General features: G+C 36.6%; 3 protein-coding genes across 3 annotated transcripts; 2 read left to right on the top strand and 1 right to left on the bottom strand.

Moving 5' to 3' along the window:
- The first annotated feature begins 862 nt into the window (after positions 1-862).
- On the top strand, positions 863-4,745 carry LOC132166631 (small ribosomal subunit protein uS19x-like). The gene is made up of 4 exons (XM_059577477.1): positions 863-949; positions 1,078-1,226; positions 1,374-1,431; positions 4,369-4,745. Exons 1-4 carry the CDS (start codon positions 947-949, stop codon positions 4,615-4,617), a joined length of 459 nt encoding a protein of 152 aa, XP_059433460.1. The 5' UTR covers positions 863-946; the 3' UTR covers positions 4,618-4,745.
- Positions 4,746-7,985: 3,240 nt separating this feature from the next.
- Positions 7,986-8,886, top strand: LOC132166436 (ethylene-responsive transcription factor LEP-like). The gene has a single exon (XM_059577251.1). It carries the CDS (start codon positions 8,093-8,095, stop codon positions 8,600-8,602), a length of 510 nt encoding a protein of 169 aa, XP_059433234.1. The 5' UTR covers positions 7,986-8,092; the 3' UTR covers positions 8,603-8,886.
- A 2,106-nt stretch (positions 8,887-10,992) lies between these two features.
- On the bottom strand, positions 10,993-13,894 carry LOC132166139 (probable WRKY transcription factor 21). The gene is made up of 3 exons (XM_059576911.1): positions 12,532-13,894; positions 12,266-12,391; positions 10,993-11,442 (listed from the first exon to the last, which is right to left on the bottom strand). Exons 1-3 carry the CDS (start codon positions 13,290-13,292, stop codon positions 11,298-11,300), a joined length of 1,032 nt encoding a protein of 343 aa, XP_059432894.1. The 5' UTR covers positions 13,293-13,894; the 3' UTR covers positions 10,993-11,297.
- Positions 13,895-17,447: the final 3,553 nt, after the last annotated feature.

Genomic DNA, 17,447 nt, shown 5'->3' with positions numbered 1-17,447 from the left:
ATCAATCAAATTTTGCTACAGTTCCGGCCCACTTCCTAAGTCCACTCATTTGCCAAACATAGCCATGAGTACTATCATGACGTGAAGCTTATTTATTAGTATTCGTAGTATTTTTCTCTATTAATTGTTTTAATCATCTCCAATGAATAAGCTTCACATCATGTTAAGAAAAAAGTTAATACTCTTAGCATTTCGCTTTTTGGAAATAGGTGGCATTTGAGATGTTTAACATTTTACACTTGTCACTAACATGTCAGTTACCTGTGTTAAAATGTGTTGAGTTGGCTGAAATATGTGGCGTTTAAGACAAGTGTTGCATTTTAAAGGCTATTAACGTGGATTTCCATTACAAAAATGGACGAAATGGTTAATTAAGTATTTCAGTTTACGACAGGTACCACTTGTGATACTCTTTAAAACCGAGATAGCGGTTTGATATTGATCCTAATAATGGTACAACAAAATAATTGAGAAATGCTAGGCTTAAAAAAAATGTTTTTTTTTTTTTAAAAAAAAAAATTATATAAAGTGATGTTGTACAATATGATTGAATTTCTTAAAATTTGAATTTATTTCATTTCCAATCATGTTGTATCACGTCACTTTGTAAAATTTTTTTATAAGACTAGCATTCCTTCAAAAAAAAAAATAAAAATTTAACCCTATAATTTTTGTTAAAAACTTGAGGTGTGCGAAAATCAATGTTAAATTTTTAAGAGTAATTTGATAAAAAGAAGAAGAAGAAGAAGAAAACCTCGGACTCGGTTCGCGATCCGTTGCTCTAACTGACCTCTCGTATCTTATCCGGGTCAAGTAATCAAAAACCCGTAACCCATAACCTGGCTGGGTTACCCTATAAATACTAACTGATAATAATCCCCAAACCCTAGAGATCACAAACCAGCGGCCAGTGAGTTAATTGCCTTTGCTTCTCAAATTTTCAGCCATGGTGAGCTTCGTCCCATCACTGTCAATTTTGCATCCCTTTACGTCACTTTGCTGAGAACCAAACAGACCATTCACCTTACGAAAGTTCAATTTCTAACGCTTAAATTGTTTGTTCTGTGGCTTTACCAGGCGGACGTGGAAGCAGATGTTGCGGCGCCAGGGCTGCCGAAGAAGAGGACGTTCAAGAAGTTCAGCTTCAGAGGTGTCGATCTCGATGCGCTTCTTGACATGTCTACTGACGAGCTGGTCAAGCTCTTCCCGGCCCGCGCTCGCCGGAGGTGATCGATCTCGAAGTGCCTCAGAGCTCAATTTCCATATCTATGTCAAATATTATATGATGCATATACGTATATATGTTTGTTTATGGTTGTGCCATGTGTGTGCTTGAACATATGTTTACTCTATATGTGTTGATTTGGTTTTAGGTTTCAGCGCGGATTGAAGAGGAAGCCGATGGCATTGATCAAGAAGCTGCGCAAGGCGGTTAGTTATTATTCTTATGTTTTTGATATATAATATTTGGTTCTAAATGTTTCGGTTCAAATCGATATTCATATGTTTTTATGATGACAAGCAAGTTACTGAGGTTTCTTAGGATTTAATTTTCTTAATGTTATTTTTATGTTGCTTTATGAGCGTGCATGTGTGTGTGAGGACGTGCATCTGATGGAGTATTAAAATATGACGGAAGTACTTAGAATTGGTGCAAGATGGAGCCATTTGTATCTGTCTATCATTTTGGATGGTATTGTGCCTTGTGAAAGCAGAGTAGTTACATTAAGTGAAGTGACATTATTGTGCTTCTGTATGCTCTCTAGAAATGGACTGGTGGAAGATTGTAAGCGTCTCAATATTCATTGGTTCTACTTGAATTTAGGAATGTAATTTTATAGTGATTGGGAATTAGGGTAGTAGGTAGAGTGAGTGTATGATATAGCGATTGGGAGTTAGGGTAGCAGGTAGAGTGAGTGAATGATATAGTGGTTGGGTGTTAATTAGAAGGGAGGGAATTAAGATTTTCATATATGACTTGGTGTGTGTTAACATGATTGGCACTAGACAAGGGGAGATGATGTACGGGATGGGCCAACCTTCTGTGATACTCTGGTTAGGTGGCATGACTCATGAGGCAGAAATCTGAGAATACATATTGGCAAGAAATGGTCGAAATATTAGTGACTGGGAGCCAGATAGAAGAGATGAGTTGAGATATTGATACACAAGTTCATGCTTCATTAACTCAGAGGTGCTTGCTTCAAATCTTTTTCAATAGTATGCAACTTCAAATCTTTTTTTTTTTTTTTCATGATAATCAATGAGGCTTTCAAGAAAATCAATAATGGCCAACAATCTAAATTTGATAAAGTGGAGAACCTTATACAAATAATTGTTAGGATCCTGCATTGTCGTGTTACATACATGTGGTGGTCGTTGGTGTGTGTACAAGTGTTGTATCCTTCTAGTCCTCCAAGTTAGGATAATTGGAACAGACAAAAGTATTTCAAGTGCCCAAAAATTGGACATTTACATGTGTTGGTTGGGGCAAATATAGTAGTGGGGTGAAAGTGTAAAGAACTAATCAACTGGAGAAAATAAAAATATTGATTTTGAGTGTCTTTGAGATTTAGTCATTTAGCTTAAAAAATGGGTACCTTAGTAATGGGTGGGCACGGGTCGGTTCGGGCGGGTTTTGGCCTTTTCGGCTACCCAACCCAACCCAGGTGGGTTTGAAAAAACCATACCCGAAATCTGGATGCAATGTGGGTTATCTACCAATTTTTCGGGTTGGGCAGGGCGGGTTGGGTATCCACTGGACTTGATTTTTTTTGTAGTTTATTTTTAAAAATTGGGTTGGGACTGATTTTTTTTTACCAAAGATCAGAGATAAGAGAGACCAATCTACCAAAGAAGAGATTTCTTTACCTAATGCCAAGGGGTGAGAGTCGTGAGACTAGAGAGAGAGAGTGCATTAGTTCACTTCCTAGAGAAGAGAGAGAGATGAGAGAGAAACCTGGGATTAGCATGACGGCGAGAGAGAGAAAGGAGCTGTATGGTTCAGGAAATCCTCCGCCGCCGAGAGTGAGAGAGGAGCGGCGCCGGCGAGAGTAAGTTTGAGAGACTCGAGAGACTGAGAGAGCGAGAGAAGCGCTGGGTCTGGAGAGTCTAGACGGCTGCGTGAAATGAGAGGATATTAGGAATTTAGGGTTTTAAGCATTATGGGCGGAGCGGGTTGGGTACCTGCCTCTTTTTTTAAAAACTATACATGTGCCCGACCCGACCCGCACAGGTTTGATTTTTTCAACCCGTATCTGCCAAAAAAACACTAAAACCCGGCCCGGCAGGGCGGGGCGGGTTGGGCGGGTTTTTGCCCACCCCTAGTAATACTTGGTTGTAGTAAAACATCGAGAATGTATTATTCCCCCGCCCTTCAAGAACTGTTGTCCTTTTGGTGGAAATCATCGTGGCCTTACTAAATGATGGAGAGGATGTTGTTGACTCAAATCCACTTCCAATGACAACCTCCATATTGGACTCAATTCTTAATATATGGAGATATTTTTAAAAAGGGGACACCATCTATCTGTTGCAGAAGTAGGTATTTTGTCATAGATTTTCAGTTTTCCACAGATTTTACACCTCCAACTCATAAGCATATGCTAGAAAATTATATGAGAGAATCTAACAATAGGATTTGCTTCAGTCTAACAATAGGATCGAGTCCAAATGCTAACAATAGTAAAAATAGGTGATGTAAAGTTTAATCCCTCTCTCTCTCTCTCTCAATCTGTTTTTCCTTGGATGTGCACCAATGGTGGTTGCTTGAAGCCGCTTTTTGCAAAAACTTGAAAAATTGTCTCCTGTACCTTGAGGGGGAAGGGGGTTCAGGCTTTTAAACCGGTGCACATGTTTAGCTTTGACACTAAGAGATGGCTTCCCGACACCTAGTTAAGGTTTTTTTTTTTTATTAGTAATTCAATCTTACTATAAAGCGCAAAGGGTGCAACCCAAGTACAGAGGTAGTATACCAAAGACACCTAACTAGGAAGAACATAAATTCAGGAACTCGAAAAAATTAGTAGAGGTAGAATTGTTGTAACCAGTCACCAAACATAGAGAGATTTGAACATAATAGAATTTAACTCAATTGACAATCTTTCATAATTTTCAAAATTTCGAGCATTGTATTCCCTCCAAATACACCATATGGTTTTGAATTTCTGGAAATTATTGGCGCCGTGATCGTCAAACAATGTGTTTTCGTATATTCTATCGTACCTTGTTATATACCATTTCGTTGTGGTTATTGAAATTTTTGTGCAGCATGATTTTAACTGTATTTGTTAGTAGTGTTGTTGACCATATACAAGGATAATCATGCCATTTCTATCTAAATTAACGGTAGTCCTATACTTGGAACAGAAACGGGATGCCCCACCTGGGGAGAAGCCTGAACCAGTCAGGACTCACCTCCGCAACATGATCATTGTACCTGAGATGATAGGTAGCATTATTGGGGTTTACAATGGAAAGACCTTTAATCAAGTTGAAATCAAACCAGAAATGATTAGCCATTATCTAGCTGAATTCTCAATCAGTTACAAGCCTGTCAAGCACGGAAGGCCGGGTATTGGTGCCACCCACTCTTCTAGGTTCATTCCTCTCAAGTGAAGATTTTGCATGTGCTTTATATTGTTGGCCTAATGGCAGTGCTAACTTGATTTTTGCTGAATTTTGACCAACATATATTGTAGTGATTTTGTCTTGTTCTTTAAGTAAAATGACTTCATCTTTGAACATATGGTTGATCAACCTGTGCTTAACTTTCAATTTTTGATTATTATGTTATTACTGTTTTTTGGTGCTATCTAAATTTTCTTGTCTCTGCTGTCGGGCACCTGAAATGATTAGTTATAACGTCAAAGAAAAATGCTACACATACATCTCTTTTAACGTGTTACCATGCGGCTGGGGGTGTTGGAAAGAATAACTAATTGGGTATTAAAAACCCAAAACCTGTTTTTGTTTTCCTTCGAGTGGGTTTTGTTCTGAGCTAGTTTTTTCTCTTTCGAACTTCCTTGCTCCGAACCCCTCTGAAAGTCTCTGTAGCCACTTCCATTGAAGCAGCTTCTTCATACATCAACTTGGAAAAACTGGCCTAGATCAGAGATATTCAGTACCCAAAACATTCAACTGAAAAAGTCAAAGATTGAGAACAAAGGTATGGATTATAGAAAATGATACAATGAGAGCAAGAGATGGAGAAAGTGAGAATTTGATGAAAAACTGAGAGCCATTGTTTATGCGAATGAGAAGAGCCATTGATACAGCAAGTAATCAAGGTGGAGAGAGAACTCTGGATTTTCGTTGACAACACAGATATCGTTATTGGGCCAAGAGGCTGTGTTTGAGGAAATGTTTCAATAGTCCTAAGTTCGAACCGAAATCCTTCATTTACAATCATAATAACTTAATTTAATCAACTATGTAGGGCCAAAAATATTTAAATATTCACACATAGAAATATGAAAAAATTGATATTATGTTACTTTCTTTTTCTTAAAGTTAAAGTTTCATTCACTTTTTTTACCTAAGAAAGGGCCAAAATCCATTTATTTACCTTTCCATAAGTAGGGCCAATAGTATAGGTTGGTCCAACCTATAGTTACGAGGGACAAATAGGTTGGTCCAACGGACGCACAAAAAGAAAATTTGAAATAAAGAAAAGACTAGAGAGGTCGGTCCCAAGTCCTTTTGGGTTTGAGAATGGAGCTAGACTTTAACTAGCCAACAATTAAGTAGTAAAAGGGAAATTTACCTTAAATTTGATGAGTAGATTCTTGAACAGCGTTTTGCGTGCGCAAGTCAGGTCAATTGCTATGCGGTGGGCTATCATCTAAACTAAACAACTTGTAAACTTAGATATCCTATACATCATTGAAAATTTAGAAGCATTAACCGTTTTACTAACTGTTAACCGCTATAACTCTATTAATTGCTAATCGCTTTTGAAAGCGGTTATTAAAAACTGTTAATCGTTAGTATATAACAATTTTTAATGCTAAAATAACCATGAAAAGGCAAAAAAGAAATTGTTTAAAGTGAGCCCAAAACTGAAAAAAAAAAAAAAAAAAGCCCAAAACCTTTTCCCTTTCTGTTTGCGTTGAATAATTAATTGAGCTCCTTTTTTATTTTTATTTTTTTGTTGGGTGATGCTGGATCCTAGAATAATCTTTAAAAACTTTATTACATAATGAGATTTTAAATTTCGAGTTATATTGTATAAAATGTTTATCAAACTTTGATTTATCATTTATTTATTTATTTATTTTTGTTTAAGTTAATAATAAATAGATTATAACTCTACAAAATTCACTCACTCTACACAATTTTTGTTGTTGTTGGGGTCATGTTAGCAGTGAGTAACCGCATAAATATGGTAGACAACAATTATAGTACTATAAAAACAAAATACCATTACTGACAAGGAACATGTAAATGCAATAATAATTGTATGAACATTTATCATGTCCCCAAGAGGTAGCTCAATCGGCTGGAGCCACGTCTAATGAAGCGAAGGTCACTAATTCGAATCTTCCTCCTCTCTCTTGTGTGGACATGTCACATCATATAAATGCAATAATAATAATAATAATAATTAAATATAATTATTATAATAATAATAATTATATTTAATTATTATTATTATTATTATTAACTAAGGCACGTGCTAGGATATAGAAGCCCAGCAGAGAGAGCAGCGCTATCCTAGCGACTAGCGTAGCCCACTTAGACAAAAAGCCAAACGGTCCATTATTTAGGGCTGTGCTCGAAGATTCTGCTAGAGTTCTACCACTTCGATTAGGCTTCACCTCCTTTTAAGATAATTAAATAGCCTTTTTAGCCACTCAATTAAGATCATGTATGTAAGTATGTTTGGGGGGGATGTCTTGACTACTACTGTTCTCCCTTTGACTCTTGGTGGTGGTACTTGGCATTATTAGGGCGGCTTCCCTAATCCTCTCCCTCAGACCTTTTTTGGGGACAAATTAGCTTCTCTTTGTCAATAACACATGTTTTATAGCCTCACTTTCTGCCAACAAAATGTGAAATAATAATTTTGCTATTAGCTTTTCCTCTCTAATTCATTTAAATTAAATATAATCGGCTTCCAAACAAGTTTAGATCGTTCAAGTGCGAGTAGCTTTATGGGAGAGAGTACCCAAATCTCACTTTATTCAGATAGGTATTTGAGCATTTTGAACTCTATTTTTTATCCAAACAAATGGGGTGTGTTTGCCAATGGCCCTGGAACAGTACCGTTCCAGGGCCTCTCTCAATCCAAAAAAAAAAAAATCTTTTCAGCTCAAAATTAATCTCAACATCTCTATTTTTTATACCACATCAATCATTTTTATTATTATTATTTACATAAAAAAATCACTACAAAACAAATTTTTTACATTTTTTCATATAAAATATATTTTTTTTTTCGCTTTTTTTCATATAACATTTTCACTAAAACCAATCAAACACTTCTTCTTAAAAAAAGGCTCCAAGGCCATTGGCAAACAGGGTCATGGAGTTCAAGTGTTCTCATTGCAAGAGATCTAAATCCCTAAAGATCATTCTTACAAAACTTGCTTTGGAATGGATAATGAAACATGTAATTACTAATTAAAAAATCTAATCTTATGTCTTTAAGGGTAGATTACATCCTAAACCATAAATACTAAGTGCTGATCTCCCATTTACAACCTAATCTTCAGTCGCACGCAAACAGATGAAACGTGAAAAAGGCCAAAAATTTCTGCAAAGGGAAGACCCCTTTCTCCATCTTCACACGCATTCATTTATTGTACTTATTTCTTAACGCGCCAATAACAATAATTATAATTGTACTTGCACCAAAAATAAAAAATAAAAATAATTATAATAATTATAATAAAAACGGTTATATATATTTTTCTCAAAAAAAAAAAAACATTACTAAATTAAACAAAAACACGCGCACAGAGAAAAAAACCAAAGCTGTCGGCGTTAATCCAGACTGTCCCCTCCACTATAAATACCCTCCAAACCCTAACTCTCACTCTCGCACTATCAGACTCTCACTTTACCTTTTTTAGGTCCGTACATCAAGTCCATGCCTGTTGACGGGCTAAACCTCCGCCGAGACTCCCTCACATTCGCCGGAGCTCCGTCGGGGACTCCTCCGGCGAAGGGTGAGCGAAGAGAGACGCATTTCAGAGGCGTGCGCAAGCGGCCCTGGGGGCGGTTCGCGGCGGAGATCCGAGACCCGTGGAGGAAGACCCGGAAGTGGCTCGGCACCTTCGACACCGCCGTGGAGGCCGCACTCGCCTACGACGAGGCCGCCATCAGCCTCCGCGGCTCCAAAGCCCGCACCAACTTCGGCCTCCGCGGCCTCTTAGTCTCTCCGCCGGTCGCCGTCGCCGGAACTCCCGGCGAGGTTTTCGGCTTCAGGCCTCTGCCGGACTTCTTTCCCGGGGGAGGTAGTCCGGCGCCGGCGAGGTCGGAGTTCAAAGGGTACGTGATGGAGAACGCAGACGTGGTAGTGGCCGGGCAGGAGGAAAAGAAGAAAATGAAGGAGAAACCATTTCTCTTCGACCTGAATCAGCCTGCGCCGCTTTTCTGAGCCGCCGGAGACGAGGTTCCCAGTGAGTTCTTCCTCCGGAGAAGATATTGCTCTTGTATTTTTGTTCATGTTTCGGCATTTTTTCTTCTTTTTTAAGTTCCTCTTCTAGCATCGTAGTTTAGTTAGTTAGTCTATATCTTATTCCCCCCCTTATGTACAGCCAAAAAAAAAAAAAAAAAAAAAACCTTTCTGATTATATTGCAATTAAGGTTGGGCGGGCTACAGGCTACTGTGAATTCAATGAAAATCCTACCATGAGAAAATGCTCTGGAATTCTATGACAGAATTGCAGTGCACTTTATACTATTTTACACCCATTATTGAGTTAGCAGTTAGCAAACCCCATTTACCATTAATATATATAAAATTATTAATCAACGGTGAAGTCAAAAAAGATGAAGGACGGGAAAGAAAGAGGAAGATTAATTTAAGCTGAGAACCTGCTGTGTGTTTGACTGGAAGTGCATGCAGAAGACAGCAGTAGTGGTGGATCATAATTGCGTTTGACTCCGCGCCCATTCATTCTTGTTCGTCACGTTACCGTGCACTCTCTGTCTCTGATTCTCTGACGTGCCTTGCTCAATTTCAACCACACATTTCTCTCTCTCTCTCTCTTAAGTATTTAAATCTATAATTTCATTAGGGTTAATAGTTAACTTAAATCATCGTCAAGATCTTACCAATATATCTGGTTATATAATAATAAAATAAATACAGAATACGATCCTAGTGGTAGGACCCGGATCCATGACAGGCTCAAAACTAATTATTGACCAGAAGGGCTCAGGCCCATCTTTAATACTCTGCAAAAAGAAGGAAGCCTGACTCCGAGTTGTTCAATGATAATGGATAAGGTTTAGCTCATAGAGAATAATAGTTGGCACATAAAACTACTTTTTTATTTTATAATTATAATCTCATGATGCTGACGTGTAAGTGCCAACAAACCCCTTATGTTCATTATTGTTAAAAAAAATATATTAAGGTTTGGTTGAGATTATCGCATTATGTGATGGTTGTACGATAAAAGTATAGTCTTTATTGAAAGAATAAAGAGAAATGTTACTTACCACAAAAGCATCACAACCTAATTTGGCAAGGTTTGATACGCTATTGGATCGGTCATTCTTAAAAAATTAAAAAATAGTAATGTTATACATTACATTTTTATTCCATAATATTGACATGACAGTCTCAACTAACTTTTGGTTCAGTCCTTGTTAAAAAAAAAAAAAAGTGTTTGTTGAAAGTAGAATAGTTGCAGAATAAAAATATAGTTTTTAGGATTATTAAAAAATAATGATTTAATGGCTAGTAGACCTTGCCACGTCAACTTTATGAGCCACGTCAACTTTATGAGATATTTGTGTGGTACGTAACATTTCTTTAAGAATAAAACATGTAGCATTTCTCAAGGAATTCCCTTCTCTTTTTTTACCTCATGACTCATGAGCCCTTGCACCTTATCGTTCCCTACCTTACATTATCACCTCCTATAATTTGGATATATTTGGAAATGGCCCCAAGAATAATATGGATGCCAAAGGAGACAGAATATCACGTAAAAGTGTCGAGCATGACAAGCCATGTTGGTCCCCTTACTACTCACATGCCTTGTTCTGGACTCCTAAAATATGGACACCTTGAATAATTCTTACAGAAGCATAGAGAAACAGCAAATTGAAAAAAAAAAAAAGACAAAAAAAAAAGACCTAAACTTAGCTTGAAAAGGACGGCTTCTAGTACAGAATAGTGGCTCTAAACAAGGGGGAATATAAGTTGTTTCACTGTAAATTATAAGATTGTATAGCTTAACCATAACTCAATCTATTTAATTAAATTGGTCATTTTCTTTAACTTTAACTCATTAGTTTTATATTGAATTTGTGTCGAGTTTGCAAATTGTGTATAAAATTATAACCACTACTTTAAACCCATCCTTAGCCGGACAGAGTTTTATCGGACCCAAATCAAGGGGCTCCTGTTTCTGGGCCTGGCCACCGACTTATGGGTCGAGTTGATAGTCATTACCTGGTAAGACTCATAATTCACACTCACAAGATGGCGCTCACTACCTGCAGATGAAACACTTCTCAGAAGTGACAACCAAAGGGGTTGCCAAAGCCCAAAATTCTTATCAAACGGTACAAAAAACAGTCAAGGTAAATAGTGTTTTTAACTCTTTAACTTCTTTTTTCCTTGCATCTTCTTGTCATAGTAGATGCAAAATCCTCTTATATCATTCACAACTATTGATGCCACTCAAGCATGAAGTATCCTCAAGAGGAATTTAAACCCACAGCCATCAATGTGACAGTGAATCAATACCCAACATCAAAACCCTAGGTAAAATAGTCGATCAAACACTAAAATTTCAAATGCAGAGGCAATTAAGGCATTTAGAAAACCCTAAACTGTTTAAAGCATTGCTTGCAAAAAAGAGATGAAAGAGTTTTTACAATTTGAAACCCCCAATTCTACACAATTCTTCAGTTAAGCACGGGGCTTCATGCCCTCTTGCGAATAAGCTACAAAAGGCTTGGAGACAACCCTCCAAAACCAAAAAAACTGCTCCAAGTATATATCCATGGTCGAAAGATGCAAAATATGTACAGGAGCATTCCAAGCCAACCATACAAAAAGTTTTGGAAAATTGAACAGCGGGGCTTGACCTTGCTGAAGCTCTCCATGCAGTTCAAGTAGTCGTCGACTGTGATGGAATCCTGGGGTGGTTATGCTCGCCTTCATAGGTAACAATGAGCATGGAAGGCTCTTCCAAGCACCTCTCAACATGCTTCCTTGCAGGACAACCTCTCATGCTGCTACATTTGTAGTATCCCCTGCACAAGTTCAGAAACTTCTCAGTTTAACAAGTTCCTCAAATGTTGAAGTTCATGCAGAAACTACACCAACAAGCATTACAAGTAACAAATCTGAAAAATGATAAGTGGAAGTCCGAAAACATTTCAAATTTGTAATTATTCTCGTCAGAAAAACGACAATTTTGTGATTGTTCCTATATGACACTACAATTTCTTGTTGAAAAGTAGAATGATATAGAACTGGAATCTAACAACCACCTCCAACAGAAATTCATGTTGCAACTAGCAAGGCCAAAAGTAAAAAGACAATTCCCAGCAACAGAGGAACAATGAGAAAAAAAAAACTTCAAAGTTTCTAGACTTGATGGTTTTGCTTTCTGATAATGTATCCAAAGCAAGGCCCTTGACAAAACTACCAGGACATGGCCAGTGATTAGCACATTTTTCTTGGATAAGTGTCTGTGTTGTTGCTATTCCAGTAATGATCGTGAATATTACATCCTAGAAAGCCATCGATGGCCAATCACAAAAAAAGTCCTATATTTCATGTCTTATTAGACACCTCTCTTGGCATGTGTAGGGGGGGAAGCATATTTTTAGACAAGAAAGAGATTGGAAAGAAACAGCAACATCAAGAAGAACAGTTTATCCATGAACTCGTGAGTGCATCATCATACTTTTATATCACAGGATCCTAAATGCATATCAAACTGAAGAGCCACTGTAAAAAATGGCAAATCTTATCAGCAAATTTACACAAGTAATTGTCAGAACTTGAACAAAAAATTGCATGCATCGCAGACAGCCTAGTTGCGTATCAAGAAGCAGAGATTGAACATACCTAGGGTGCGGAGAGCCCTTGATTGGCTTCTGCCCATATTTCCTCCATGAGTAATCATCAGGAGGTATATCTGCAAGCTTGTTACTGATTGCAGGTACCTTGATTGATCTCTTAACCCTATGTTTCCTGGAAGCAGAGTTAACCAATTAAGAAAAATATGTTGGAACAACTCTAATCCTTACTGATTAGTCGGAAAAATTGCAAGCTATAAGATCCAAGGCCATAATTAAGTGAAATAGATGGGTGGTACGGAAACAGAGTCTAACCTCTTCTTTGAGCAGTGACATCTACCACTGCTCGGGCATTTCACACTCCCATCGTCTCCCCTGCCAGAACACTTTCTCTTATGCTGTTGTGAACTCTGATCCGAAGAGTGAGGTGCCCCAATCAAGTGGAAAGCACTTCCATCCATGTTAGCTACACTTCCATCTATACTCAAGGAGGAAATAAAAGACCTAGTGGATGACATTGTGGGAGTACAACTGGAGCTATCGAAATTCAGATTTATGCCGCTATTGCTCCTGCGATACATCATTTCCGCTTGGAGTTTCATTTGTTGCTGATGAAGCAATAGCCTCTGTTGGTTCTGTTGGTGGAGGAAGTGATAATGTGTTGATGGTGTTTGCTCGGCAAGTTGGAGAGGGCTTTTCCCATTTGAGCTCAGTTCCAAAGATGAGTTTCCCAAACACAATGTACTCTTAACATTTGAGCCTATTTCTTGAATTGGGGTTTCAGGAAAACTAGACTGAAGAAATTGAAGGTTTTTGGATTGTTGGTCTGCTCTACAATTTGGGTTCTCCAAAAAGATGCTTTGGGGAAAAGGGATTTGGAGTTTCTTGAGCTTTCTGACTCTAGCATGACCCAAACCCGTATTGAGAAGAGAAACAACTTTCTTAAACCTAAACACAGCATCCCCAGTCTCTACCGTTAAATTACACTGAACCTGATCTTGAGGCTGAGACAAAAGGCTTAGAACTCTATGGCAGCTCTCTACAGCTGCTTTGTTAGCTTCTTCAACCTCCTCCATACCGACCCCAACCAAAACAAAAAGAAAAGAAAAGAAAAGAAAAACCCTAAATCCCCAAAACCCCTAAAACCTAAGCAACGCACACCATACACGACCCCATAACCTCAAATAACTACTCAAATAATATATATCCAGCTATCAATTTCTGACAGAACAAACACCCAGAGAGTCAAAATCCCATTTTTCACCGAACAAACGCCCAAGTTCGAGTTTTTCATTGAAATTTCAGGAATTTCGCCCCATCAGAGACTTAATTTTCCAAAACAAAGAAGACCCAGAAGATCATAACCAACTGGGTCTGTGAAAATGGATTAAAGAAGAGAAACACCCAAATAGAGATTAAACCGGATATAGCTACTTCAGAAAAAGGAAATAAATCAAATTCAGAGTGACAAGGCAAGGAAAGCTCCAAAGCACAGACCTTGTTGGACTTGGTGCTGTCAAACCCTAGATTCTTGTTCCACGGTATTGAGTTTGAAAGGTGTGAAAGAGAAGACTTTGGCTTCGCTTGAGAATTCACACAACCATAAGAATACAAAGCCCTCAACTTTCTCCTTGACAATATTTTACTATTTTCCTAGAAAGAGAAAAAAAAAAAACACCAAGATTTCACAGGAGAGAGAAGGGGGGCATTTAAATAAGCAGTCCTAGAGAGAAATGAAACTGCCGTCTCTGTCACAGATTTGAAGGCTGGCCCCACGCAAAGACCTTTGTCACTCTTTTTTCTTCCCTCCATTTCAGCTTTAATTAATCTTTATTTTTTTTCTTCTCTTTCTGCCGTGTATCATGTTCCTCTCCTGCTTGAGTTCTACTGCCTCTAGATAAAACTCTATGCTTTGTCACGCTATAATCTGGTTTCTACATTGATATGAAAGGTTTTATGGATAAAAATTGTCACTTCAAAGGGGAGTGTGAACTGAAAATGAAAGTCCTAAACTATCACGTTAATTTGTAATAAAAGTCTTGTTTGGCAATATCTTTTAGATGATGTTTTTTACTTTTTGATATATATATATATATATGATATTAAGATAAAAATAGTTCTGAATATTTTATATGTTGAATTATATTTGTAACAGCACTCTTGGAGAAATGTTAAGAAGTCTACATGTACAGTGCTTGGAAAGCAAATAATTATTAAGAAGAGTAAAATTAACATCATGGGATTAGATTTTCAAAACCATGATGCTAACCTTTTTTTTTTTTTTTTTTTTTTTTTTTTTCTCAATAAGCTGTTTTGACAATGATATGATTAATTCAAGTTTTGAAGTTGGGGGTTTTAATAATCACCTTCTAAAACTGGCCTTTGATGATTAAATTAACCTGATTAACTAATAAGGTAAGTAGATGATAAGAACAAGATGGAGGAATGAAGATTGGTTATATTTTAATATTTATTGAACTCCATTTAAGTTTTCTAGCCAAAATATATTCTCTTACATCATCATCATAATTATCATCCTAATTGAAGTTATTAATGCCTCTAAAAATAATTAATAGCTAAATTAAAATAAAAACAAACCAAAAGTCAAAGCCAGACCAAACTCTTGACAAAAAAAGAGATAAACTTGGAAAGAAAGAAAAATAAAAGAAAGAGTGTTGATTTTTGTTTTTGTTTTTGACTGCTTGGTTTTACTTTCCTTTGAAGTGTTTTCCCTCTATCTGCGCGGCTTATCAAAATGTCCGCCAAAAGTGGGACCCAAGAACGGTCCTCGAGAGAGCATTTCTATATAGCCGTTGCGAAGGGTAACCAATGATGGAGCGCTACGTGTAAAATCGCTCGCTAAAGTCTGACACGTACTCCTAGGTGCTGTTTGACTGCCCTGCTCGCCAATTGCTATCCTGCGCCGTGGGAACACTGTTTGTTCGGTGACTGACATGGCGTGGGTCCCGCTGGGTCCCAACCTCGTTGACTTTACACCTTTTCTCTCTCTCTCTGTGTGGGGTCATAGGGGGGGTACTTTAATAGTATCTTGGTAAATTCAGGAATTTTATGGTGCTAGTTCTCGAATTAGCCCAAAATTGGAGGACCTATTGCAATGTAACAACACATTCTTAATGACTATAATACCCTCAAGAAGACCTTTTTTTCCCAAGAGTTCGGCTTTTTTTTTATAACCTTGGGTGAAATAAGTTTTTATGTGAAAAAATTATTAGATATATATATATTTTTTTTTTAACAAGTCAATAACCTTTTATATTTCAATTGAAATGAGATGTTGTATATGTTTTCAAGTAATTTAAATTTTTTAAATAATATAATATATATATACAATAAAATAAAATCTAAACCATAAAAGAACTCTTTCATAGCAGCCTAAAGTTTAGGTCATAATCTCAAGTCAATATTACAACGCTTTTCCTTTAAGTTTTCTATTAAACTTTGGATTGTCAAATTCAACACGCGTAAAAAGGCTTTTGTTTTTTGTTTTGTTATTAATTTGGAGGCATAATTAGTATTAAAATTGATTGATGCGATAGTATAGAGTGCAAATACACCAACCCATAATCTTATCAGCTTGGTTACACAAGTCAAACCACCTTCCATTCTATCCATCCACTTTCTTTACAAGTGGACGGAGTGCTTGTATTTCATTTAGCTTTCATATCTTATATTAAAATATTAACTTAAATTAATTCGTTCCTATCAACTTAATTTTTGTAAGACATAATTTAACACTCATTTCAATTAAAGTACTCATTTTTATCGGATCTGGATCCATTGGAATTTCTAGGGGAATTATAGTTTCTGAAATTTCAGATTCAGGCCATCAATTTTCATTCAAGAGTCATTATTCTGCCACGTGTCCCACTACTAATAAAATAATAATAAATTTTTAATGATATTAATAATCATCATTATTTTATTATTTTATTAATAGTGGGACACGTGGCAAGATAATGACTCTTAGATGAAAACGAATAGCTTAGATCTAAAATTTCAGAAACTGAAATTCTCCTAAGAATTTTAGAGGATCTGAATCCTATTTTTATCATTACACGTGAGAATGAGTATTAAAATAAATAAAAATAATAATAATTAAATTAACTTATTCTTACTAATTAATTTAATTTTTTAGAATAATTAGTAATTTAACATACAATTCTATTAATAATCTGATGGTCCAACAAAATAAAACATTGGTTTTGATGAAGGTCATACGCTATTTGTATGAGTAGGCCATAAATTAACAATAAAATTTTCTTTAAAATCACATGTTTTAATAATAAATGTTAGTTTAACAGACTAAATTAAAAGAACGGTTGTCCGAAAGGGAATTGGGTAAACCAAGTATTTGCCATTCAATCCTATACACTGAAAGTGCCGGAATTTCAACGTCAGTCAAGGACAATTTCCTAAAACTGTCGAGGCGACAAAGCCATCATGCTTCTCACCAAACCTGTCTGGTTGAACTGATTATCCAGACGTGAATTATGGATTATCACCAATTTTTGTCTTTAATCCGATTGGTTAATCTGGCGTTTTTGGATTAAGACCCATCAAAGATCGTGTGTGGACAGTTACTCACACACAATCTTTTCTCATCTTGATCTTGATCCTGCGGCTCCAGTTGGTCAAAGCACTTTACCAAACTTCTTTGAAATGTCTCAACATTTTAAGCATGTGCTGTGACCTCTCTGAAAAATGGAACAACAGGGATTTTTAATTATATGTTGTTTTTGTCTCCATGGTTAAAAAAAAAAAAAAAAAAAAAACCTAGCAAATTAGATACAAGGAGATTAGCTACATTATCTAATCATAGCCCTCATAGGGTGGTTCATGCATTTTTCCACACATGTATATGATGCCTATGGATGTAACATTTCTCATGAGATCATTGATTACGCATAAAAGAATCAACGTTTTTTTTTTTTTTAAGATATTGTAACTTTTATTATAAATTAAAGGAGTAAGATGACACTTATCATGTCTATCATTAAACTGTCACGTAGCAATTCACATGACAATTGCGTAACTTTATTTATTTATTTTGTTTCTAGTGATTTTCTTTATGGGTCGGGAAAAGAGAGATGAGACGGGTTTCCGAGAAGCTTTTTATTGTTCACATTAAGTTTACAACTTCATTTCAATTTATCCCCTTTTGAGGGTGAGGTACATGCCCAATAGATTACCACTTTACCTTGTGTTCTAAA

This window comes from Corylus avellana, chromosome ca11, assembly GCF_901000735.1.
Source record: "Corylus avellana chromosome ca11, CavTom2PMs-1.0".
Lineage (NCBI taxonomy): Eukaryota > Viridiplantae > Streptophyta > Magnoliopsida > Fagales > Betulaceae > Corylus > Corylus avellana.
This window is presented reverse-complemented; position numbering and strand designations above follow the sequence as displayed.

Bases quoted from the DNA above. Each gene is read 5' to 3' on its own strand.
- LOC132166631 (XM_059577477.1), top strand. The intron at 1,227-1,373 runs GTGATCGATCTC...ATTTGGTTTTAG, and splicing joins CCGGCCCGCGCTCGCCGGAG to GTTTCAGCGCGGATTGAAGA. The intron at 1,432-4,368 runs GTTAGTTATTAT...TACTTGGAACAG, and splicing joins TCAAGAAGCTGCGCAAGGCG to AAACGGGATGCCCCACCTGG.
- LOC132166436 (XM_059577251.1), top strand. From the start codon at position 8,093: ATGCCTGTTGACGGGCTAAACCTCCGCCGAGACTCCCTCACATTCGCC.
- LOC132166139 (XM_059576911.1), bottom strand. From the start codon at position 13,292: ATGGAGGAGGTTGAAGAAGCTAACAAAGCAGCTGTAGAGAGCTGCCAT. The intron at 12,392-12,531 runs GTTAGACTCTGT...CTCTGCTTCCAG, and splicing joins TGTCACTGCTCAAAGAAGAG to GAAACATAGGGTTAAGAGAT. The intron at 11,443-12,265 runs GTATGTTCAATC...GAACTTGTGCAG, and splicing joins AAGGGCTCTCCGCACCCTAG to GGGATACTACAAATGTAGCA.